Genomic DNA, 26,459 nt, shown 5'->3' with positions numbered 1-26,459 from the left:
TGGACAATTATTTTGTGTTCTTTTTGTTGTAGTCCAGGTCAATAAACATGTATCAAGCACCTACCATGTGTCATATTACAACCCACAAATTCGAAAAGATAACCTAAAATGGGAATAGTCATTGTTGGCAGGGTTGCAGAAAGACAGATCAAATCATGTTCCCTCAAAATGAAAAACACACAGAAAAGTCTATACAGTATATATACAGACTATAGTGTAGGTGCTAAATTGTTAAGCCTGGTCCCCAAGACTAATACTTTAAAGGGGTATAATTTTACTATGCAAAAAGTTTTTTTAAAAGAAGTTTGTTCCTCCAAGAAATAAGAAAAATATTCTTTATTCAATTATATTATCCACTTAATTGTAGCATCAAGAAAAATGGGCACAACATGCAATAGCTAATAGACAAACGTTGATAGAGGGATCCACCTGAAAATTAATGGAGAGCAATCATCACAAAAACCACAATCATCTTCCTAGTGTGTTTCCTCCAAGAAGAGTAGATCCTATAACAAAGAATGAGTATATATGAAATATATCCATCTGCTTGCATCCATATATATTACAGATCGTTAAATACCTATAAAAACATGTTTAGAATTTTGTGTATTTGAGAAGAATGAAAATAAAATCGGTTTCTGTGAATTCAAATAAACACATAATCTGGGGAAGTACAAGAAACACACATTGGAACACACATTTGAAATTCAGATTTCCCATTCCTCAAGTACACTAGAGAACCAGAGTAGTTTAAAAGTCTTTTATGAAGAATCAATAATAAATTTTTTAGCTACATTATCTGAGTGAAGGATTAGAAACAGAATTCCTATGAATATTCACAATTTTCTCAACTGGTAGCTTTTCTTCTTTAAAGCAAATTTTCTCATAGATAGAACTCTTGAATACAAGTGAATTAATACTGTATCATACAAGAACTAAAGTACTTTTCTAGTTAATTAATTTTTAAAATTAGATCATTCACTTGCCTAAACATTGCCTCTGTAGAAGATTAGATATGCTAATTGGCTGTCTTGGCACTGAAGACTGAGACGGAGGAGGTGTAAACTGAGGAATTCTGAAGCCAGAAGTATCCCACATTCCTATTCTACTTTGCAAGGAGGATGACAGAACATGTGAAGGTCCATTATAAGAAATCTGTGATGGTGGCGTCCTATTAACATAATCCAATATAATCATTACACATTTCTTTCAACAACATGATATTCAGCTATTGATTATGAATGTTAAACAATGAAATAAACTGTAGATAACCCAAGTCTTTTAAATTTGGTTTTAAAATTTACCTTTGGCACAGATTTACCTTCTTCATGATTTTCTTAGTTTCGTATAACATTACTTATCAAAGTACATGATTTACACACAGATAATTTTTGCACACATGCAATTACTATTACATATATATTAATACATGATTATACAATCAAGGTTTGATTCATGGTTCACATAACTAGGAAGCATATTATATACAAATGTGAGGCACAGAATATGCTAAAAAGTTATCTTAACAGATAACAGACTCACATGACGTCTTTTTTTTTAAAGGAACAAAAATCTCAGTGATAGAGAATTCCCTGAGGAGGAAACTCCCTTTACTAATGCAAGTCTATATCTTCTCTGCAACTTAGAGTATTAAAGAATCACCTTGATTACTAGAGTGGTCAAGTGATTTGCTGTCCAGGGTCTTGTCTATCAGACAACTAAAAACAATCAGCTTTATCATTTTAATCTTATTCTCAAATAACTGTATAACACTTTACCATACCAGTTACAATAAACTTTTAAAGATTAAAATAAATGAGAATATGAAATTTTTACACCTCTGCAAAGCAACATCACTGAATTCTGAGAGCTTATTATTCATATGCTGATAATAATCAAATAACCAAAAAAAAAAGGAAGCAAGTGCATCCTTTGGGAAGCTTGGATACTACATAAAATTGAATAAAGAGCAGAGAATCACAGAATCTCAATCTCAAAGGCCATCTAGTTCAACCTAAACCTGAGATCCCCTTTGCAACATCCTCAACAAGAAGACCATGAATGAAATTTTCTTTAAAGAACTCAAGTGAAGGGGAATCTATTACCCCCAGCAGCCCGTTCTACTTTTAGGTAGCTCTGATTGTTATGAAGTTTTTCCTTACATTCAGCCTAAAAGTGATTCCCTGAAATTTCCATCCATTTGGTGCTATCCTCCCTCTGAGGCCAAACAGAACAAATTTAATTCCCTTTCCTTCAAGTATTTTAGAGGGCTATCACATGTATGTCCCTTATGTTTTCTGCTTTCCAACTTATGTGTCACCAAATCCTTGTGTGTCAAGATCATTCATGGGACTCTATGCTTTCCTCTGGAGGTCCTCCAATTTATCAAAGCTCATCCTAAAATACGCACCAGAATATAAGCTGACATGTGAGCTGTGGTATAGTCAGAGCAGAACAAAGAGAAGCTATCACTTTCCAAGGCCTGGACATCATACCCCTCTCACTCAGGATAGCTTTTTTAGCCCCTGTTTTGCACTATTATCTTATAATAAGCTTAGAGTTCATCAAGTTCTTTTCCACACATGCTGATCTCTGGGTATTTCTATCCAATTTTGTCCCCATGAAGTTAATTTTTGGGAACACAAGTATAGGATATTCCATTTGTCGTCATCAAATTTCATATTACTAAGATTCAGTGCAACCTTCTTATCTGTTGAGTTCTTTTGGGTTCTGACTCTGTCACCCAAAGTTTTAGCTGTCTCTCCCAGCTTCATGTCATCTGCAAATACCAAGAGCTCCTAAGAGAACAAGGAGGTTCCCTCATGCCCATGAAAGCTAGGTTGTTTCTAATCTTTCTCATTCCTGTGAGACTAGAATGATGGGCAAACCTAACAAGATGAAATTTAGCAGACATGACTTTAAAATGGCAACTGTATATATGCACAAAAAATGGGAAGAGGCGTGGCTAGATTACAGACAAAGCCAGCATAGCCTCATCAAGAACAAATTAAGCCATCAAGTGAGCATTTATTAAGCACCTACTTTGTGTTAGCAGATCATGCTAGCCTAACCTTTCTTTGTTTTTGGAGGGGGGAAAGCAGGGCAATTGGGGTTAAGTGGCTTGCCCAAGGTCATACAGCTAGTAAGTGTGTCAACTGTCTGAGGCTGGATTTGAATTCAGGTCCTCCTGACTCCAGGGTCAGTGCTGTACTCACTGCACCACCTAGCTGTCCCTACTTCCTTTTTTTTTTGATAGTGTTGCTAGATTGGTAGAACAAAAGAATGCCAGGACCATAGTTTACACGGATTTTAACAAAGCCTTTGACAAAAAATCTCATATGCTCTTCTGGTGGAAAAGATGGAGATGTATAGGATATTTGATCATAAAATTGAATGGTTTTGGAACTGGGTGAATGGCCTGACCTAAAGGATTATCACTAACAGTTAATGTCAATTTCATATCATAGATATGGAACTAGAAGGGACCTCCAAGGTCATCATGCCGACTCGTTCTCTTCATAGCTAAGGAGGTGATGTGACTCAATCAAGGTCCTCTCCAAATCCAGCACCATTCTCCCTGTACCACATAGGTCCAGACCCTCCAAAAAGGAGATCAAAAAATAAGAAGTGGAAGCAGCAAATGTTAATTTAATTCAACAAATATTTATTAATCATACAGAAGATACAAGGGGAAGGGACAGCCTGAAGCCAGAAGGACCCAAGTTCTAATCATGCCTCTGTCACCTGGTGGCTGTGAGATCTGGGGCAATCGCTTCCCCTCTCAGTAGCCCAGGCACACTCCTGCAGGCAGTCTGAGCCCAATGAAGATGGTGCTCCTCTCTGCTGTCGTGTGCACATGGATGAATAGTAATTATATATGTGTGTATGTGTGTGTATGCGTATATGTGTACCTATAGTTATCTATATAGTTACATTTATAAATATAGTTATTCTATCTATCTGGATACACACACACACACACACGTGCTGTTTTCTAAGTCACTCTGCTTCCACAGGGATCCTTATGGATGGTTCAGTGGCTCCCATTTCTACTGACATTGGATAGCGCTGCTCCAGGCAACTCTAAGATTTGAAGTGGTCGAGCAGAGCTTTGCTAACAGGGACAGAGGGCATTTTCTTGTCTCAGAATTCTCCATACCAATGAAATCCTAGGTTTGTCCCTATCTCTACCTAGGTACAAGGACCGATGAAAAACAACAAACATACATTCTCAAAGAACTTACAATATGATGGAAAGAACACCAATGACTATGGTACAAGGAAAAGCAAGACAGTGGCTAAGAAAAGATGCAGGTAAAATGCTGTCAGAAATCTAATGGTAGAGTACGTTAAACTGGAAAGGGAAGGGAAGGTTCATGGAAGATGGGGCATCTGAGTAGAATCTTAAAGGAAGGGGAAGGGAAGGGGAAGAAAGGAGAAAAAGAGAGGAAGTTATTCCAAGCTTGGAAAAAGATGTAGATAAAAGTTTGGACACGAGAGGAAGGCCAGAAAGGAAATGGAGAAGTCTAGTGTGAGTAGTACACAAAATATGGGAAGAGGAATAGGACTGGATAAAGCTGGACAGGGAGAGTGTTCTCCTTGCTCTCAAGGACATTCTATCCTATTGTGGGAGGCAACATGTATATATATAAAAATAGATCAAAATACAAGGTGATTTGGAGGGGAGGGAGCAAAGCAGGTGATGTTTGAGCTGAGTTTTGAAGGAGGAAGAAAAGAAGGAAGAAGAAAAGATAAGGAGGGAGTGTACTCTAGGAATGGGAGAAAACCAGTACAAAGGCAAAGGGGTGGAAGACAGAGTATCAAGCATGAGATACAGTTAGGCTGATTTGATTTTGACTAAAGAGAGTGGGCCGTGGAATAATGTAAAAGGTTGGAAAGGTAGGTGAGGGCCAGGTTAAGAAGGGCTTTTTAAAAGCCAAGGCGTCTTATATTTGATCCTAGAGGAAAATGGAGATGAGTTATAAATAAAAAATAAAACTTCCAAAGTAGACGGAATATCTCTATCTACCAAGCTATCAAACCTAATGGTACCAAAAGAGAAACAAGCAGAGCCACAGTTCTAGATGGTGAAATTTGAAACCAGAAATGGTGCCTAGCATCCATGTTTACTTTTGAAAATTTTAGCCTTTCCAATTTCCTGGGACACTATCATAGAAATTCTTATTTGAACACATTTCTTTGATGATTACACACAATAACAATATACTTCATTCATTTTAGTGGGCAAAGGTCCAAGATAATAAGTCAACATTTCTTAATATTATAAGAATCAATAAATAAAACTAGATATACAACATATTCAATAAGAAAAGATACAAAGTAAGAAATTTCCTAACAGTGAAACGATTACGAAATAACATTAAATATATAACATATTCTCCTCTTTAAAACCATATTGTACACATAAATCCCCATACAGACCTTGATATGCTATTCTGACTTGAGGTAAATCCAACTAGCTGGGGCCCTCGGTAAGAAACACTTCCTGTAAAATAATATTTTAAAATATTATTCTTCTTGCTTCAATAAGACATTTTTTAGAAAGATAAACAAATTGCTCTGATTCTACTTATTTTTTTTTATCATTTTTTCCCTCAAATCAATGTTGCTTAATGTATTATGTTTAGGACACAATTTTCTTGCCCCACGATGCACAAGCATCCAATTCCTATACCAAACACATACTTGAATATATATAAACATGGCTGAACAATGCACATATGTATGTATGTATGTAGGTATGTATGCATGTATGTGTATGTAGGTATGTATGTACGTACGTATGTATGTATGTATGTATGTATGTGTGTGTATCCAGAAAACCTGGGCTCCAGTGCTGGCTCTCTCACTTCACAGAACATAAAGTTGTAGGATATTACAGACAGACATGTGGTATCGGAGAAGGAGATCTGGGCTCGGCGTCAGAGGAACTAGGCTCAAAATCTAGCTCTGCTATTATCTACCTGTGTGACATCAGTTAAGTCCCTTCCTTCTGGAGGCCTTAGTTTTCTCATCTGTTAATTGAGGTGAGCAAAATCATCTCTAAGTTCTCTTCTAGCTCTAAATATTCTGATGCTAAAATCTATGATCCTATGTCTATACCTATACCTACACAAGGTGGTTGTGAGGGGCAACTAAGACAAAATACGTAAGGCATTTTATAAACTTGATAACATGAGCTATTATTCTTATCTTAACCTATAATTTCATTACTGCAGGTTCCCATCTGGTTGTTTGTGAATCCCCCATGAGGGTTTGTGATGGTCCAAAGGGGTTCATGCTAAAAAATTCTTTAATGGCTTCTTCATCAGTAAACAATTGTCCAATTATATTACATATATATATATATATATAGTATCTATATACACACGTATATATGACAACAAGAACATGCGTGTTTGGAGCATCGTGCTAGTTTCTGCAGCAATCCACGACCATCATGATCATGAGCACAACTACTTTTGTATTCCTGCAGCAATCACCTCACACTCTGACCACTTCTAAGCTTAATGTGTTCTCAATCAATCACCAAATTTGTTTCCAAGATACCATAAGGGTTCGACATTTGATGTAAATTGATTCCCCAAAATGCATGTGCATACCCTCTTTTGCCTTCTGTACGTTACACCACAGTAGTGCCCCATTCTCATTACTGTGTAATAAGACCTTATCAGTTCTGTAATCGTGTAAACCATGATCGCTGGGTATGCACATTACAGACCATCTTAAAACCATGATGGACCATCACAAAAGCTCAGCAGAAACAAAGCCTATAGCTGCTCACTGCAGTATTAAGGCTGTTTTCCAATTTAAACTTATTCCTGCTTGTGTTATTATTCTTCTATCTGGCAAATTTTAGATCTGGTTGGTGACAGTGGTCAGCCTTTCAGGAGAGTTTCTATGAATGTGTAGCTGTGTCAGTAATAAAAGAGAAGAAAGTTAAATCTGAAGAGATTCTTTCCTTACAAAGGTTAATGTATATACAAACACTGTTAAAACAATATATGCAACTGAACTTTGGTTACATTTATCACTCCACATAGCATTTGTCATTAGCCAGTAGAAAAGTAAATCCTTTACACTTTAACTAGCTACTCATCTTTGTTGATCAGTTGGGTAGCCATATATTCTAGAGTCCGTATATAAAGGTAACAGTAATGTTTAGCTGCATAAGCGTCCTAATGCTTATCTATTGGAATGACACAGGAATATACATTTATATCAACTGTACTGGCATAGAATGAATATATATATTTAACAAGTTATTGAATACAAAAATGAAATTTATGTAGGAATATTTTTATTTTATTTTAAAAATTATAACAGAGACTAGAACTTTATGGGAAAAAAAGAATGCTTAAAGATGTGTTAATGAGGAATCTCAAAATATTCATTCAGATTCACCATAATACAATCCAAAAATTAGTAAAAGTCAATGGATAAATCATAATTCTGAATAATGCACAAAGATGTTTGAGATACCTGAATTACAACAAGAATAATAAAGAGGAGATACAATGAAGAACACATTAAATTTGGCTCCTCATGTATTGGATATAATGAATATCCATGACTACAATGTATAATTTGTGGAGAAGTTCTTGCACATGGCAGCCTAACCTAAAGCAGTGTTGATAAGCTTGTTGACTTTTTTAAGTGGAAAGAACAAGATCTGAAAACACACCATATTGATTCATCTTATTCTGTGAATAAACAAGTAGAAAAAGCAGTTAAACTTCATATTTAGTAAGTTATCAAATAGCAAAAAAATAAAATAAGGAATCTCATACTATTACAGAAAAATTTAGTTCTGACATGTGTCAAAGCAATCATCAAGCTTAACTTTGGATACTGTTGCATTAAAAAGTTTTGAAACAGTTATTGGAGAAAAATCTAAAAAAAGAACATTTGTAAGATATGTTTGTGGGATGGTAAAGCAGAGGAAAATATGCTGTTTTGCCATCAGTTAAGAGGAGAAGACATTTTTAACCTAATTCATACTATGAAGGAAAACAAACTAGTTGGTCTCTTATTGTGGAATGTGTACAGACAGAGCACAACTGATGACTTAGCAATTTAGGGGTGCTGTTTCGTGTACTGAAAAAATTTGATGCATAGTATGGACATAGTATGGACACACTTGGGGCATACACAAACAAGTGCTGGAATCAAAGAGATAACCACAATTAGGAGTACTAAGTGATGCTCCCAAAATAACTGATTTTATAAAATCAAAACCCACTCTTGGTTATTTATCATTTTGTGCAAAGATATGGGTAGCAAGCATGTTACATTTCTAACAGACAGATGTTGGGTGATGTTCCCATAGTCGAATTATTACTCATCTATTAGATTTGAAAGATAAGTTAGCTGTTTCCTTCACTGACCATCCTTTTCACTTGACAGTACGACTAAAGTGATATGACTATGAAGATTACCGGGTTTAGCAGATATCTTTTAAAAAAATTAATGAACTGAAGACATCATTATAGGGTCCAAATATAAACTTTCAATGTTCAAGGTAAAAGATGTGATTAAAAAACTAAAATTTTGGAACTACACAATTGGGAACAGTACTGTATGCTTTGTGATATTACATAATCTCTTATGGCAAAATGAATCTATCCTTGGAACTATCTTTGAACCATCCTTGGATCAGGCTGTCAAGAAAGACATCTGTGATCATCTAAAATTTTTAGAAGTGACTTTCAATGAATAAAACAATTTTCCAGAAATTACCAATAAATTAAATTGGATACACAAGCCATTTGATAAGTCTTTTATGTCTTGGGCTAATGAACTGACAACAGATGAAAAAGAAAACTGATACTTCCAATGGATTTGGGATTACAAACATCATTCAAAATTGACAGACATGCATTTTTGGCTAACAATAAAAAATTAAATTCCATTTCTCAGCAAGAGAACTTGTAAAATTTTCATACTACTTCTCCCCACGTTTTTGGGTGAATGAGCATTTTCATTTTATTCTTGTTTTAAATAAAAATACAGAATTAAACTCAAACGAAAACTACATTTAAGACTATTTGAGCCAAATTTTGCAAACTTTTGCTCAAACAAAAAAGTCTATCAAAACTAAGTTTATATATGATTATTATAGTATATTAAGCCTCTTACAAGATGAAATTTATTGCATTAAAATGTTATTTATGTTTAACAAAATTTGTTAAAAATTCAATATAAAGTACTACAGATCATTATAATAAACATATGAGGTCTGGCTGTAGTACTTCTTTTATTTCTTACGGAATGTCCTCCATAAAATATTCATTATTATTTTAAAATTTGAGTTTCATAATTTTATATTTAGTTTTAAAATTTTAGTAGAAAACTATATTATTTTATTATTATAATTACATAATGTAAATTTTAAATTTGGAACTCTGGGGAGCAAAAGTTATCTATGTAGTTACTGTAAGCACTTAATGAAGAAAAACTAAAAATACTATGACTAGAACATTAAATTACCCTGGGAAATCATAATACATTTTTTTTGTAATTGTTACTGAAAGTGGCTCCTGGAACCAAAAATCAGTGAGAACTACTACTACTGGCAAAACAAAAATTAAAAGTGGTGGGAGTTAGGGTAGGATCTTGGGAAAACATTAGATGAAGAGACGGGAAGTAGGGCGGAGCCAAGGAGTTTACTTGGGAGGAGTATGGCAGAGATGGTAGGCAGAAACATGGAGCTACCCAGGGAGTTTCGTATTTTAGCTAATTATTCCAGTTAATTAGGCACAAAGTTCAGTTGTTTCTAAGATGATAAAAGACTGAAAATGTTTTAAGTGTCTTCTCATTTTTGCTACATTAGCATAAAGTCCCAATAGTTATTGTTGACCATCTTCTTCCAGTTACAGCTCTGCCTGTAGTTAAGGTTAAGAATGCAAAATAGTGGGAGTAGAAGGTGAAAAGGCAGTGAGGTCTAGGTTGTAGAGGGCTCTGGATATGAGGTTCTGGGATGGGTAATCCATTTGAAAGGCAATGGAGAACTACTAAAAGCTTTTGAGCAGAGGAATGTGTTACTACACGTGAACTTTAAGAAGACAGATATAAATAATGTGCAGGACTATTTCAAAGGATTAGAAGGGATCTTCCAGATCAACTACTCCATTTTTTTAACAACAATAGCTTTATTTATTAGTTCAATGACTTTTTAAAAAATATTTTAATTTTAAAATATTTTACTTTTAACATTCTTTTTAAAATTTTGAGTACCACATTCTCTCCATCCCTCTAGCTCCTCCTCCACCCAATGAGAAAGCAAGCGACATGATATCCGTTATATATGTGAAGTCATGAAAAACATATTTTCCTATTAATCATGTTGTAACAAAGGAAGAAAAGAAAGTGAAAGAAATGCACTCAAGAGTCCATCAGCTTTCTCTATGGAAGTGGGTAACAGTTTTTCATCATGAGCCCTCAGGAATTGCCATGGATCACTGCATTGATCAGAGGACCTACGTCTTTCACAGTTAGCATTATAATATTCTTGATAGTGTGTGAAGTGCTTCCTGATTCTACTCACTTCACTTTGCATTATTTCATATGTTCTCTCGGATTTTTCCAACTACTTCTTTTAACATATGAAGAAACTATGGCCCAAAGAGAAGTGTCTTGGTCACAGTCACACAGCTAATTAGCAGCAAAGTTAGGCTTAAGCCTGGATCCTCCAACTCTAAAATCCAATGTTCTTTCTGCTCTCCAGTGCTCAAGCCAAGAGGAAACCAATGAAGACCTCAAGTGAAGGCAATCCTCCACCATCTGGGGAAGCTAGCCCAACTTTTGGATAGCTTTTGATGATGGACATTTCTCTTTGTATCAAGTTTCAATTTGCTTCTTTACAGTTTCCACCCACAGTTCCAAATTCACCTCTCTAGAGCAGGCAGAACAAATTTATTCTCTCTTCTCTGTGACAGCCTTTTAAATACTGGAGGGCAATTATTACTTTTTTGTTAAGTTTTCAAATTCCCACCACCTAGAGATGTGCCATGCTCTTTGAACCCGAAAGCCTTGACTCATGCTATTCCTTCTATCTTTATCTTTGTAAAAATCTACAGAAAATCCTACACAATGAAATGAAGTAATGATGGCGGAGATATGGAGCTGATTTCCAGAAACCACCATCTGGAACCAAGTATGTTGAATAAGGTCAGAGATCAAGTTAAATAAGAGAAGTGTTTGGTCAAAACCAATTTGAATATAAAGTCATGAGTTTGATTTTGTTGTGAAACTTGTTAACTGGCTGTGAAGTCAAATCCAAAAGAGGAGTTCCAAAGTTATTCTTAACAATGGCTACAGATTGGTATCATACTTCATATATGTGTGCATGCCGTGTATGTATATATGTGTATACATATATGCAGGCATGCATATATATGTATGTATACATTTGTGTATGTGTGTATATATGTATGTGTGCGTGTTCGAAATAATTTAGGGTGCAGCTGCAAAAATGAAATTTTTACGTACCCATACGTCCATCTTGAGGCGGACTGATCAGTGAGAGCCTTGCAGGGCCTGCTGCCATCTCAAGCTAAGTTGAATGTTTAAAAATTTTGAAATATTATAAAATGAGTACTTTCCATTACAAATATTTTAAGTAAGATCAACAGCATAACTGATACATTTTACTCGAGCTCTTTGATAATTTTTAAGAGATTGGGTGCAAAAAATTTCAGAATCAAATTCTTTTTTTCCATTCAAGAAATATTTATTGAGCACCTGCTATGTTCACAACCCTATGCTAGGAACAAAGGATGCAAAGTCAAAAAATAACACAGTACCTGCCCTCAAGAATCTTACAATCTCAAGTATATGAGTGTTTTAAGATATATACAAAGCAGAATGTGATTACAGCAAAGATGATATTAAGATTTGGGGTTTTTAATATCTTATTGAAAATCTCTGAGAAAGAATGATCTTACATTAAATTAACATCCCAGGACAGAGGACTGGGCTATGAATCAAGAATCTCAGATTCTCTTCTCTTTGCAATTTCCCCCACTTCTTTTCTAAGTGTAAGCCTCCAACATCTCCCTCAGCTAGTTTTTTCACTTCTATTCTCAATGTCATTCTCCTGCTTCACATTTTCATCATCTTGCACCTGAACTATCACAACCTCTTCATTTTCTTGTCTCGTTCCACTCTAGTCCATCAAACACAGATATAAATATGTCACTTCCCTGCTCAGAAATCTTTAATGGCTCCTTACAGTACATTGAACACAGTCCAAATTTCTTAGCCTGGACATAGTCAACTTGCTTTTCAGAGAAGTATAAAGGAGTTAATTATAATTATTTCATAAGGTAAGCTGGTATAAGAGACAGAAAGTTGGCTTAGAAGTCAGGAAAATCTGGATTCAAGAGCCAGTTTAAAAAAAACTGCCTCAAAGATGGTTCAAACAGGGTGTTTATTAAAAGGGAGATACAACTTCAGGTAAGACCTGCTACTACCTTCACTGGGTCAGGGCCCCAGACAGCAACATAAGTAGCTACCACATAATGTTACATGGGAAAGGTCTTAGAGGAGCACAAAGTATTGTGTGAGGGTCTGAGATGCAAGGTCCTTAGTTAATGCCCAGGGAATCGAGGAAGGCTTCATAGTAGAGATGATATTCGAATTGGCCTCTAAAGGATGAGCAGGAATGGAACAAGTAAAGAGAGGGAAAGAGACGGAGGACACATTCTAGATCTAGAGAGTACACTAGTAGTTTGCAAGATTGCTTCATAAGGCAAGGTCGTGGAGGCACAGAAGTATACCACATGTTCAGGGGAGTATTCTGAGATAAACCAGGAAAGGCAGACAGGTGACCAATTAGGGCAGACCTTGATTGTCGGGCAAAGGTGTTTGAATCAAATAAACGCATCTAGAAGAAATATTAAATATCCAGACCTGGGCCCATGGAGCAATCTAATATAAGATATTTAATCTCTCATTTGAAAGGTTTAAATAAAGTAATCTATAGCCACACTTTACAGCCACTGAACTGCTTGCATTTATCTCCTCAAGTACTTTGGCAACCTCACATAGCTGGATCTTGGACCTCTGTGTTGGCTATTAACACTATTTCTGACATCCTCAGAGACAGACAATTTACTACATTAGACGAAGGGTTACCCTTTTAATACAGGTCTATAACATTCCACCTCCCCTAAGTGCTGAACAGTCCTAAACACAAACCTGAGATTCCTGGCACTATTATTATTTGATGACTTTATCACCTCAGCTCAGGCACTTGGCAGAGATGAAGGGGGAAGAAGGTATCTAGAGGAGAGAAGGTATTTTGTGAACCTACCACTAAATCCCTCAGACATAGCCTAATGCAAGGCAAAAATGTTGTCAATCACAAAGTTGGAAGAATTTGTGGAACTACATGTGGTTCATTTTAATGGAGCTTATTAAGTTACAAGCAACCATATAAAGATAAAGGATGTCAAATAAATTAACTTACTTTTCTCATTGGGGAAGGTGAAAGATCAGTGTCCATTGACTCCACTCTAGTAAATATACAATATATGAATTAACCCCAGCACTGAATTACAATTAACTAATAAACTTCAATATTTCAAGGATCCATGATTTTTGCTGTTTTGGTACTCCTTTTAATAACATATAAAGCAACTCTTTCTGGGGGATTAATGAGTTGCTTTGCTCCCAGAAAACACATATTCTGGGGCTTGGTCCTCAGACAACACCCCAGCACTGGTTTCATATTTGAAAGCTTTCAAGACTGGTTGGTCCTGCCAGAGCTTGTGATCCACTAGCATGACCTCTGAAAGCCCTAAGTCTCAACTTCATGCTACAATGAGGGATCAGACTAAAACTCTACTTAAAATTTTCAAAACAATATATTAACAACAACATTAAAAAGCCTGAATTAACTAGCTTAAGTGTCACATAGATTGTCTGAGGAAAAATTAGAAAGGGAGAAGAAAAATAAGAACATGGAATAAGAAGAAAGAAAGCACAGAAAAAGGGAGTGGGAGAGAAAAGCAACAAATCTCTCAACCAAATATTTATAAAAGGCCTATTATGGAACCAAGGGCATTGTATACCATAAAAGAAAGAGAAAAATAAAAGGCTGCATATGGTGGAAAGTGATATCAACAAATACGTGCCAAACACCTTTACTAGGACCTTTATAAGAGTTGCTAACCCCTGAATTAGTGGACCATTTTATCTAAGGATTTTTTGAGCCTAAAACTCAAAACACCCACAAAAGCCCTTCTCTGAAGCTTCGTTCTAGGGTAGAGATGACTATACAATATGCTAAGGCTCTACCAAAGTAGAAAGAAAGGTTTCCAATATGGCACCAGCAGCAGATGGGAAGTCTTAGGAAAGGAAAGATAATGACGTAGCTATTAGATGCAAGTGTGTATCTGGTATGCAGTCTTTCTGACAAGGCAAAAGGAGAAAAAGAGAAAGAAAGGGCTTATACAAATTTTGCAGGTCAAATTTAAGTTTCTCCCAAATTTTTTGTAAGGCTAAATTCAATCACTACCAACTCTGAGGGAGAAATACTCATTTTCAGTCTTAGTAGATACATACATACATTTGGGAAGTTGATGAATAAGCTGGCAAGAATGAATATGATGAATATCCAACCGGTTTTGCTGAAGGAGATATGAGAAACAGTAAATTTAATGTTAGAGTATTGTTAGTGTACTTTTAAGACACATATTTTAAAATTATACATCTTTACTAATTACCATACTTACTTGAAACTGAGTTTTTGAATGGCTTAGAAACAGGTAATTGCACAGTTTGTTGAGATGGCCCCTTACTAAATAAAGGTGAGAAAAGAAACCAAATTAAAACATTAAAAATTTAGTATAAATGGATTCATTCAAATTACTACAAAATACCATACAATTAAAAATGGCAATACTTCTGAAAATAAGTTTTATTCATAGAAGTCATGCTTTTGAAAAAAAATATTTCAAAACACTTCTCTGCCTCCCTACCTGGCAGTTATTTAAAAATGAGGGGAAATGATGAAATCGCCATTAGTGAGTTCACTCACTTACCAAATTGTTCTGACTTGTGAGCTTGGCAAGTCACTTCATTTCTCTGGACCTAAGTGTCCTCATCTGTGAAATGGGAGTGTGAGGACAGTAAATGCTTTGCAAACTTCAAAGTCTGCAACAGCCACATCAATAATTATTATTACTGGTAAATGGGTGTTGTCCAGGCTAGCTGGTACGCATGTAATAAAAAAGTGACAATAGCAGCCACTTAATCCATCATACCATATTTTTAAGTGTCATCAAAAGAACTGTCATTGTGAACATTTTATTCCTGTTATCTAGGACTTGTTTTCATGACCACAGGACCACAGATAGAGAGTTGAACAGGATGTCAGAAACCTCATTTTACAGATGAGGAAAGTGAGGCTCAGGGAAATTAACTGAGTTGCCCGATGCTACACAAGTAACAAGTACCCAAGGCAACATTTGAACTCAGGTCCTTTTACTCCAAAGTCAATGTACTTTCCACTGTACCAGGATAAGCTAATATAACTACTAAATCATTTATTTATATGCATAAATTAAATCTTTCAGGATAGTACAGCTCTATTTTATATAAGAGTTCTCTGAAGGCACTTAATTTAGTACAACAAATAATTTTTAAGGGCCTACTGTATGAAAAACACTATACTAAGCACTGGGTGGGGTAAGATATTTATATAAGGCATAGTCTCCATCCTCAGAAAGCTTATAGTCCAGGAAGTAAAAGGAATGACACACATACAAATGACTATAGAAGAAAATAAAACATATGAAGAACCTTCACAGATATACAACAAAGTGCTGAGATCCAAAAAGGACAAAATCATTACCAACTGGGAGAATCAAGAAAGGTTTCTTGGAACAAAAAGCATTTGACTCAGGATTGAAAGCAAGGGTTCTCTCAATCTGGGGTCTCAGCTTTTTTTTTTAATATCTGTATTTCAATATATGTGGTTTCCTATGAAATCTTATGTATTTTATTTTCTTATTTCATAGGCTTCATCAAACTACCAAAAAGGTCCATGACACAGAAAGGATTAATAACCTCTATTTTAAAGGGCAGACAAAAACTTAATGGGCAGCCTAGTGTATATCCAGACACGGAAGAAGATCAGAGAAGTGACTACACCAAGTACAGTAAGAGCAAGGAAATAATGGGGACAAGAGCAGGGTGTATGTCAGAGATAGCAAAAGTTCAATTTGGGTAGAATATACAATGTGTAGAAGGAACTAGGATGAAGCAAGACTAGAAAGGTAGGACAGCTCCAGACAACAAAAGACTATCAGGCAAAGAAGCTGAACTTTACTTGGTATGCAATAAGGAAATCTTGAAGGGATTTGAACAGAAGTATGACATCAGTAGATTAAAATAGAAGCTAACTAAGTCTAGCAGTAGTGTGCAGAGGAAGAGAGGAGCAAGGGAAGATTCATGAGGAGGTGACTGCCATAGTCCATGTGGATGGGAATGAGGATCTTCACTAGAGTGATGACAAGGAGAAAAGAGAGGATGCTAGAGATGTGGTGGCAGCAGAGTTGGACTCAAAACTCAGTAATTAGGAAAGAAGAGGAAGAGTTAATGGTAACACCAAGATAATGAACATGAGAGCCTGGCTTGGTGAATGAATACTGGAGGAACAACTAAAATGCTTGTTGTTGTTATTACAGAGTTTACATACTAAATTCACAGTAAAAGGCACTAGACTTGCAATCAAGAGCCTAGGTTCAAACTCTTGCTCAGACATGGGCTGTATAATCTGAGCCTCAGTTTATTCATCTTGATAATCCTTGCCTGGATTATCTCACAAGATGGTTGTAAGGAAAATGCTTTGTAAACTTCAAAGTGCTACATAACTGCAATTTTTTCTTATTTACTTTTGAAGGTTTACTAAAAGCTTAATTTCACCTTACCTTTGAATCTGATGTATCTGCTCTGTTAACGTTTTAAGAGATTCTTCTAATTTTGAAATCTAAATATAATCAAATGATTCCCATGTATCAGAATGTATAAACCAGTTACACCAATATTAATTAATTAACAATACATTTTGACAGTTAAATTCATTTACTACATAACAAAACCAAAGTTACATAAAATTAGCATTTATGCTACATATTACCATATTTAATAACTAGCTTAAATTTAATTACATATTTATTTAGAAAACATTTGTTTTGAAGACTAGCAATTGAAAAACATTATATTCTATGGATGTGGTTTAAGGTAATATAAAGTCCAGACCTTTTTGTCATTTTAACTTTGAATCGGTTATCTCAGGAAAAAAATTGGTCAGACTCCAGATAATGTGCGCTCAAAATAAAATTAACCACATCAGGCTAAAAAAGTTTCAGTCTAAAAAAAAATTGGCTCCATCCCAAGCATCAAAAAAAGACACTCTCTAGCTACCTCAACATTACAAATAATTCTTTTTAAAAATAGCACTAGGTTAATCCATGACAATGTTTCTACTCTTTTTTTTATTATGAGGACCACTTTTTAACACCAACAAATTTCAGTGACCTCCCACATAACAGTAGCACTATTAGATGACAAGAAAATACATGATGAAAAAGCTATGATGAATTTGATAATAATTTAAACAAATGTACATTTTATTAATTACAATAGTAACTGCACACTTCCATGCATCCATGACCTCTTCAATATGAGTACTCCCTCTTTTGGAGCAGATCCCAATGTACTTGCCACTTTTTGTGTAAGATTCTTATCCATAGTTTCTTATAAATCTTCCAACACAGAATCTACCCAGATCCTGGAGGCTTTCCTCAAAGTTGCTAACCTTTTGTGAATATCAGTGCAACATTCACGGTGTCCACTTGTTATTCCTTGCTCTCACTACCTAACTGGACTACCTGTTTTTTCAGTAATACATTTCTATGATGATATACCTTACGTTACTTTTTGCACTGAAGTTATCACTGCAACCTACTTACTCACATTATGAATCTGTCTATGGCCCCTGGCTTTTGATTCTTTGGAGATTGTAGGATTACAGAATTCATAACCACAAAGCATTACCAAGAGACTATTACAAGAGAATTAAGAAGTTGGATTTTCTCATCAGGAAGCAGTTTAGGATTGTTGAAACCAGTGTGCTATTTCTCAAATTGAATCTGACCACTTTCTTTATCCTATTCCAATTGGATGTTCTATAGCAAATCTACACAACTTGGCAGTAGGTAGGGGCCAAAATTAAAATAGGCTAAACTTCTTTGGGCCACAGATAGGTTTTTAGCAGCTCACTTTCTGAGTAAACGTATAATTAATGATTAAACTACTTTGCAAATAAAAAGGGAAATTTCAATTAATGTCAATTAATTACACTTATTACTTAAGATTTTTACTTATCATGAAATCACATTAATGTTAAAACAAATTACTTTGCTAAGTAGTACAAGTTTGAATACATTTTCCAGGTTTTGTTACTGTTTACATTTAGTTAATGGGACATATTACACTTCTTGTCAGCAATCGGTTTATTGTACTTTGGAATTATGTTTGAAATTGATTTCTTTAGAAATCTGAAAACTAACTTTAGTAGCTGCCTCATGTTCTGAGTCTACTTTCTTGAAAAACCATTATTCCCTACTGAGATTTTTCAACAATTTGGACACATTGTTTTTCACTGATATCCAATTTGCTTAAGTCAGGATGTTTTGATTCTAAATGGCAACGAAGATAGTATTCTTTGGAATGGCTATTACTTCTCAGCAAACAAGGCACAATATTTTGTCTCTCATGTAAGTAAACAAGTATCTATTTGTCTACTCTGGATTAAACTATGTTCTGATTCAATCTTCTGTTTCTTTTTATCACCCATTTTACAAAGTCACCCCAAAAACCTTAACGTTAGAACCAAAAAAAATTTCTACAGCAACTGCTCCCATACAAAGAAATACCGAATCGAGAGTCTGACCTTGGAGAGAGCACCAGACACTCATGGAAACTTGGAGGGCGGCTGCAGAGCAAAGGAGGGGAAGAAGCCCTGGCATTGTTGCCACTCATCACAAAGTAGGCGTCAGCTGCTTTGACGCATGGCTGCACTCACTCAGTCCCTGTTCAACGCCAGGAACAACTGAAAACACAGCAAAGAGACATGACTCTCACTCCTCTCTAAAGAGAGACAGACTGGCAATGATTAGTTGCTGCTGGTCACGTGACAAACAGGAGAGAGTGCGCAGTCACTAGCGGCAGGTGGGTTCAGCAGGACACAGAAAAAGCATTCATTGCATCTTTACTTTCTTTTACATCCTCTACATTTTTCGTGGGCCATCCGATATCCTTTGGCAGGCCACAAACAGCCAGTGGGCCATATGTTGTGCAGGCCTGTTCTATAGGCATCAAAACCTTAACCTGTCAAAAACAGTGCTCATTATCTAAACTCCTTCTTCTTCCTAATTTCTCTATTTCTGTTGAGGACACTCTTACTCTCCTTCTAGTCACCCACATTCACAACTTTGGAATCATCCTCAACTTTCTACTCTCCTTGACCTCAGTCATTCAATTGCTTGTCAAATCCTGTCAACTTTATCTCCACAGCATTTCTCACAACCACCTCCTTCTCTCCACTCACATGGTCACCACGTTATACATGCCCTCCTAACTTTTCACTTGGACCACTGCAATAGCTTTTTAATTAGTATCTCTGCTTTGTCTGTCTCCTCGGTCCAATTTAGCCACAAATACTTCTAAAGCACAGGTCTGACAATGTCACTTCCCTGCTCAGAAACCTCCAATGGCCCCCTATAACCTCTAGGATCAAACACAAATTCCTCAGCTTGGCTCTTAAAGCCTTTCACGATCTGGCTCCAGCCCACCTTTCCAGGCTTACTGCATAGCATGCCCCTTCCCACACAACATTTCAGCCAACCCTGCCTACTTGTTATTCCTTGAATAATACATTCTATCTCCTGGTTTCATGTCTTGTTCCAGTTGTCTTTCAGTACATGGAATGCTCTCCCTCCTTACCTGTGTGCTTCCTTCAAAGGTCAGCTCAAGTTCTCCCTCCTTCAGATGGCCTTTCCTACCTGCTAGTCTCTCCTCCTGTCTCCTCACCCCTCCCCCATTTCTTGTTATCTACTTTGCATTTATTTGGATTTACTTATATGTGTGTATATATATATATGCATATATATGTGTGTGTGTGTATGTGTACACATGGATACATATACACACATATTTCATATATATGTACACATACATACATACACATACATATTTTGTGTGTGTGTGTGTTGTCTCCCTTGATAGCATGGAAGCTCCTTAAGGTCGGGGACTGTTTTATTTTAGCCTTTGTCTAACCACCAGCCAGTACAATCCCTGAAACATAGTAGATATATATTAAGTGAAGGAATTTGAATTCTGGGCCCAAAAAATTTTCCAATTGCAATGCCTATCCAAGATATGTACTGATGGACTAACTCAAACAACCTAGAAAAGGGCGTAATACAATGAATGATTACTATGACATGAAGGGAAGAAATCTAAAAATCCCTAGAAAGAAAAGGAAAGAAATAAATTCTATACAACTTGAAGAAATAGTAATGGAACAACAAGCAAGAAAATCCAAAATGGATCAGAATGTAAAAAGAATTAAAAGAAGTCTTAAGAGATAAGGAAGGAAAACAGGACAGAACCAGAGATCTCAAAGTAGAACAAGATATTAAACAATTTTAAATACACAATGGAGATAAAACAGAGGCTCTGAATAGATTCGGAACTCAAAAATAAAAGAAAATCTGATGGACAGACTCCAAAGACAAAGGATTATGAACAGCCTATCAGTTCTACCCAAGCCAAAGCAAATCCTTTCATGTATCGGTTGGACTAGATGGTGTCTGAGGTCCCTTTCAATTCTCAAATTCTGTGGATTTATAAATATTTCTAAGACTAAAAATATGGTCACTTACTGGTTGATTGATATTTCAGTGAACGAGAAAGCACAAAGGGAAACCACTTAGGTAAGAAGAGTAGGGAAGCCTAGCAGGGAGCTGAAGATAAAGTTTCTATCTGGCCTGGGCTCAAAAGGACAAGAGCTTGAAGAACTTCAATGAGGGGAAACCTACTAGCTCCTGAAGCAGCTCGTCCCATTTTTTGAGAGATCTAATTATTATAAAGTTTTTCTTTACCTCAAGATTGATCTTTTTGTACCTTTCATCCACTGTCCCCAGTACTGCACTTTGGGGTCAAACAGAACAAGTATGATCTACTTTTCACATGACAATAGCCCAAATACTTGAAGACAGCTATTAGGTACTTCTGAGGTATTGTCTTTCTGATTCAATGCCAGACCAAGCATCCTCCTACAACAAGAAGTTACTAAAGGGCTATGACATGGCTAGAGGATAAAGGGTTTGGATAAATGAGCTAAAAATCAAAAGGTCATGGTGAAAAGAATGCTAGATATGGAGTCAGATAATCTTCAAATCCTAAGTCACAGTCAAATCAACAAGGATTTGGAACTTCTTGTTGCTGCTGCTGAGTGCCCCGTTAGTACCTAGCAGGCATTGTTCTAGGGGCAGCTAGGTGGTACAGTGGACAGAGTGCCAGACCTAGAGTCAAGAAGACTCATCTCCCTAAGTTCAAATCTGGCCTCAGGCACTTAATAGCTGTGTGACCCTAGGAAAGTCACCTAACCCTAGTTGGCTCAGTTTCCTCATCTGTAAAATGAACTGGAAAAGGAAATGGCAAATGACTCCAGCATCTTTGCCGAGAAAACTTCAAATGTGGTCAAAAAGAGTCAGACACAACTGAAAAACAACTGAATGACAGGCACTGACTAGCTGCTGGGGATACAAATACAAAGAATAAAACAATCTTTACCCTTAAGCAGTTTAAAGTCTGTCATGGGAGACAAAATGTACATACAAATTATAAGTGTATACTACATGCTCGCCTTTTCTGCTTCTCTTTTGTTTTTGTTTTTGGGTTTTTTTTTTTTGGTTCTGTTTCTTCTTTCTCATGATTCATTCCATTGGTCAAAATTCTTCTCCACGACCTGACTAGAGCATAAATTAATTCAATGCGAAGTTATACATGACAGTTATATGGGACTTCATGCCGTCTTGGGGAGGGAGGGGGGAGGGAGGGGAGAAAAACTGGAACTCAAAACTATGTAGAACCGTGTGTGGTAAACTAAAAATAAATAAAGAAATTTATTTAATTAAAAAAAAAGGCAAAAAAAAAAATTATAAGTGTATAAAGAAAGCTACTCTCTACCTTGTGACCTTGGCCCAATCCCTTCACTTCTGAGCCTCTTTCCTCATTTGTGAAATGAAGGGCTTTCTGTGATTCTCTGTCAGGGGTTCCCTAACCAGGAGGGTCTGGTATACCAGGACATCCTGAATCCTTCTGGATTCCAAGCTGGATGCGGCTGGAGGTTTATCAGTATTTTTAGGCAATGTTGCTCCTTCTCCTGCTCTCCCTGCCAACCCCCACCAGGAGCATAACTCTACAGATCAATAATACAGCTGCCCTGAGAATGCAAATGACAAGGAACTCCCCTTCCCCAAAAGGTTGTGGATCCTACCCCACATGTTGATTTTTTTGCCAATGTTGCTTGATGCAGATTGAAAATACCTCCAGAAGGAAAAGCATGAAACGTCTAACCCTCACTTGGCTTTGGAACAAAAGTTCACAGCAGGGCTTTTGTCCAGGTACAAAAATTTAGAAGGGCGCCACTTCCTCATCCTTTCCTCCATCACCCAATGACTATTTAAGTCCTGGCATTATATGAAAACAGCCCAATTACTAAGAGAATTGTCTTTATCCTTCCCAACCTCAAGTCTAATGTGGGTAAGGCTTTCTCTTAGGGATCTAACTTCTTCTGCTCTGAATACCATTAAAACTATTTTTTCTCCCCTCTAACAGCCCAGTTCAAAAAAGCCATGCTCTTTTACAGAAAAATCTCACAGTAAAACCTTTGGAGGTCAGCAAACAAGTTACCATAGAGATTCACTTCTCAACTTCAACTAATTGCCCTCTGCCAAATCAGCTAGCTAGGCAACAGGCACAGACAATTCAGGTGTGAAAACTACTGTCCTTATAAAAGACAAAGATTTCTATATGTAAAAAAAAAAATTCTTAAAACTCCCAACCTCCAGGACCAAGAAGGTATGATTGCCAAAATAATTTCAAAAGTTTCAATATTAACTCTTTTCTTTCTAAGATATCTCAGCCAGAAAGCACCATTGAAAACTGGGGGTGGGAGAGTGAGGAAGGGCAAGGAATCTGGAATCCAGGGAAGGGTAGCTGAGGGCTTAGGGCACAAACTGAGGGCCTCATCCTCTCAAATGCCACTGGTTGCCCACACGACCCCATGCTATTGACCCTTCTTCCATTGCAACTACCCTGTTCCCTCCCCTAGGCAAGTCACAACCTCTGAAGGTAAAGCACATCTGCAACCCAAAGCTGAGTGAAATAACCTATCTTCCTCCTCTACCTTGAGGCTCATGAGTGGTCACTGGTTTCTGCTGTGCAGAGCACAGACTGTACCTCACTAAATGAAATAAAGCCACCTATGAGTAAGGACCATGTGAAATAGGATCCTGAGGTATTCTCAGGTGAGGTTACCAACACATTTCTCTGTGCTGTCCCTTCTAGAAGCTGTCTTCTCTTTTTCCCCCAGCCTCCACCCCTCTTTGCCTCAGGAACCAGAATTTTGGGTCACCTTAATTTCATCAACCTGGAAAGAATCTAATGGAAACTGCTCTCTAATGTAATACTTAGGTACTATCTGAATGGGGCAGCCTAATTTCTCAAAGAAGGAAAAGAACAAAGATGAGGCAGTTTGGGGCCTGTCAAAGGGACTTTCAGGCTGATAGCTATGTAAATTAACTATAGAGTTCTAAGGTTCCAAAGTAAATTTCTTAAACCCAAGTCATTCCTTCACATATATAGTAAAAACCTTTAGAAAGCTATGAAAAAAGAGCCTTATTTTAAAATACACTTTGAAGTCTAAAAAGAAAAGCACACAAGAGGTTTTGCAGGACTTCAAAGGACAGTGATAACTCCTGGTAATTAACTCTGACATTCACAGCCAGGTGAAGAGCAGAGCAGGACAAGGCAGTTTAACACTGACACATCCCACTCCCAGCCACCCAACAACTCCTTTCTCCCTAAGTACCTCAGCCTCCCGCTCTCTGTGCCTGGGCCCACCCAGCTCTTGCCCCATTTCCCTGTACCTCCTTTTTCTCTCCACCCCCAACATTCCTGCCAATGATCCCTTGCCCACTTCCCCTGCTGGCTGGACACTTACGGCCCTTCTGGAGCCATCCACCCTAAAGCTGCATGCTCCTACATGTGTTCTCTCCCCATATTAGAGTGCAAGCCATTTGAGAACAAAGACTCTTCGCTTTCTATCTGTATCCCTGATACTTAGCACAGTGCTTGGCATACAGTAAGGACATTTTTAAAAAATGTTTTTATCAATGAGTCATTATCCATTACAAGCCCTCCTATTCCTTACCTGTCCTAACTCAAGAGAATAAAAGTTCTAAAAATCATTTGTTGTTTTACTCAACACCAAGATGCTTGTGTCATAGATACTAAGTGACACCACTCTATCTACCTATTCCAATTTTGTTCAGTTGTGTCTAGCTCTTCATGATCCCATTTGGAGTTCTTGAGAGAGATACTGGATTGGTTTGCATCTCCTTCACCAGCTCATTTTACAGATGAGGAAATTGAGGCAAACAAGGGGAAGTGACTTGCCCTGAGTCATACAGTAAGTATCTGAGGCTAGATTTGAATTCAGGAAGATGAGTCTTTCTGACTCCAGGACCAGAACTATGTGCACTATGACACCACCTCGCTGCCCATTCCAATTCTGTAATACATCATATGTGAGAATCTTTTTCAGTACCTCCAGTAACTATAAACATTTGGTCTACTTTGGTTATATCATATTGAGTCTCTAGAAAAAAAATCACAACAAAAGACTGCATTCCCAGCCCCAGCTAGATGTCTTTCAAATGTGTGCCAGTGCATATGGGAGAGCTATGGAACAGAGCAAGCCCACCCCCAGTACTGAAAAAGCAATCCAAAAGTTCTGTCCTACTGACCATTATTCTAGCATCAGCTGCATAAAACTCAGGGAGCACACAACCTTAAATGACAACTCTGGCATTCCGAGTCAAAATCAGACTTACCTTTTCTCTATAGAATGTTAACAACCTCCTCCTGTGTTTTTCTTGAAATTCTAAAATCTAAAAATAAAATATAAATTTCAGCTGCTGACATATGTTCCTATCCAAAAGCTCCATTTTACTTTATTAGTATTATTACTTTATTAGCAGTAATGACACGGTCTGAAGAAAAGTATTTAATTCAGAAACACTTTTATAAACATTTTTATATGAAATGTAATCAAATGGAGATAAAACCTGCCCCCGTTTCAGTATGAGAGGCTCACTGAAAACAGTAGTCTAACTATGACTGAAACGTAATGAGATTTTTACTGAATACAGTAATGTCTCATTCATCTGGCATTCTATGATAGCTATGCTATGCACAGAGGACTGGATTTGAAGGCAGGAAGACCCAGTTCAAATCCTGCCCTAGTGCCTACCTGTGTGACCCTGGAGAAGCCACTTCAACGTTCTAAGCCTCAGTCTCCTCATCTGTAAAATGGGGATGATAACAGCACCCTCCTCCCAGAGCTGTGGAGGCCCAAAGTGGCCAGCACCGTGACTTGCACATAGTAAAATGTAAGCCATTGTTATTACTATTACTATTATTTATCCTATGTAAAGCACTTTGCAAACCTTAAGAAGCTATGTAAATGTCAGCTATTATTATTAAGTCCAACTAGGGAAAGAGCTATTCCTACAATTGTCTAAATAACTGAAATCTAACTTTTTAAACATCAAAATTAATGGAGGTTGGAGGACCTCGCTTTGAGGCCTGGCTCTCTCACTGACCACCACAGCCTGACCTCAGGCCCTTTCTAGGCCTCAGTTTCCTCATCTACAAAATGAAGGGGGATGGCCTAGAAGACCTCGTAGGTCCCCTTCCAGATTGAAATCTATGATCCTATAAATTCTATGAATTTTAAACCATTGAGCCATTTGGGAGGAAAATCTATCTAAAATATATGACACACTTTCCTGCCTTCTTAAGGAAACAAAATTCATCTTTTTCTAATGTGTCAGGTTACGGCAGGAATAATATCTACTAGGGTCCCAGCCTTATGTGTGGCTAGTTTTCCCTTAAAAAACATGGAAGCAATCCCAGACATTTGAATGGTCCAAAGTATTAGAAGAACTGCTGGCCGGCTTCCTGGTGGCCTGAGACATGAGAAGGCCAGCCTACAAAGAGTCAACGACCCTCAGATCTACAGATGTCTCACTTGGAGAAAAGAGAGACTCTGTCTACCTAAATCAGTGCTGTAC

At 37.0% G+C, this 26,459-nt stretch overlaps 1 protein-coding gene across 1 annotated transcript in view; it reads right to left on the bottom strand.

The window, feature by feature from the left end:
- Positions 1–405: 405 nt before the first annotated feature.
- Positions 406–26,459, bottom strand: part of RNF212 (ring finger protein 212) — a 46,974-nt gene continuing 20,920 nt past the window's right edge. The window contains 9 exon segments of the mRNA XM_036765653.1: positions 406–506; positions 987–1,171; positions 5,443–5,502; positions 11,508–11,575; positions 13,493–13,538; positions 14,594–14,654; positions 14,751–14,824; positions 16,959–17,017; positions 25,218–25,274. Of these exon segments, the coding sequence (XP_036621548.1) occupies positions 469–506; positions 987–1,171; positions 5,443–5,502; positions 11,508–11,575; positions 13,493–13,538; positions 14,594–14,654; positions 14,751–14,824; positions 16,959–17,017; positions 25,218–25,274 (648 nt within the window). The 3' untranslated portion in view covers positions 406–468.

The sequence above is a fragment of the Trichosurus vulpecula genome, chromosome 6 (genome assembly GCF_011100635.1).
Source record: "Trichosurus vulpecula isolate mTriVul1 chromosome 6, mTriVul1.pri, whole genome shotgun sequence".
NCBI lineage: Eukaryota > Metazoa > Chordata > Mammalia > Diprotodontia > Phalangeridae > Trichosurus > Trichosurus vulpecula.
Note: the sequence above shows the minus strand (reverse complement) of the source record. Positions and strands in the feature narration are given on the sequence as shown.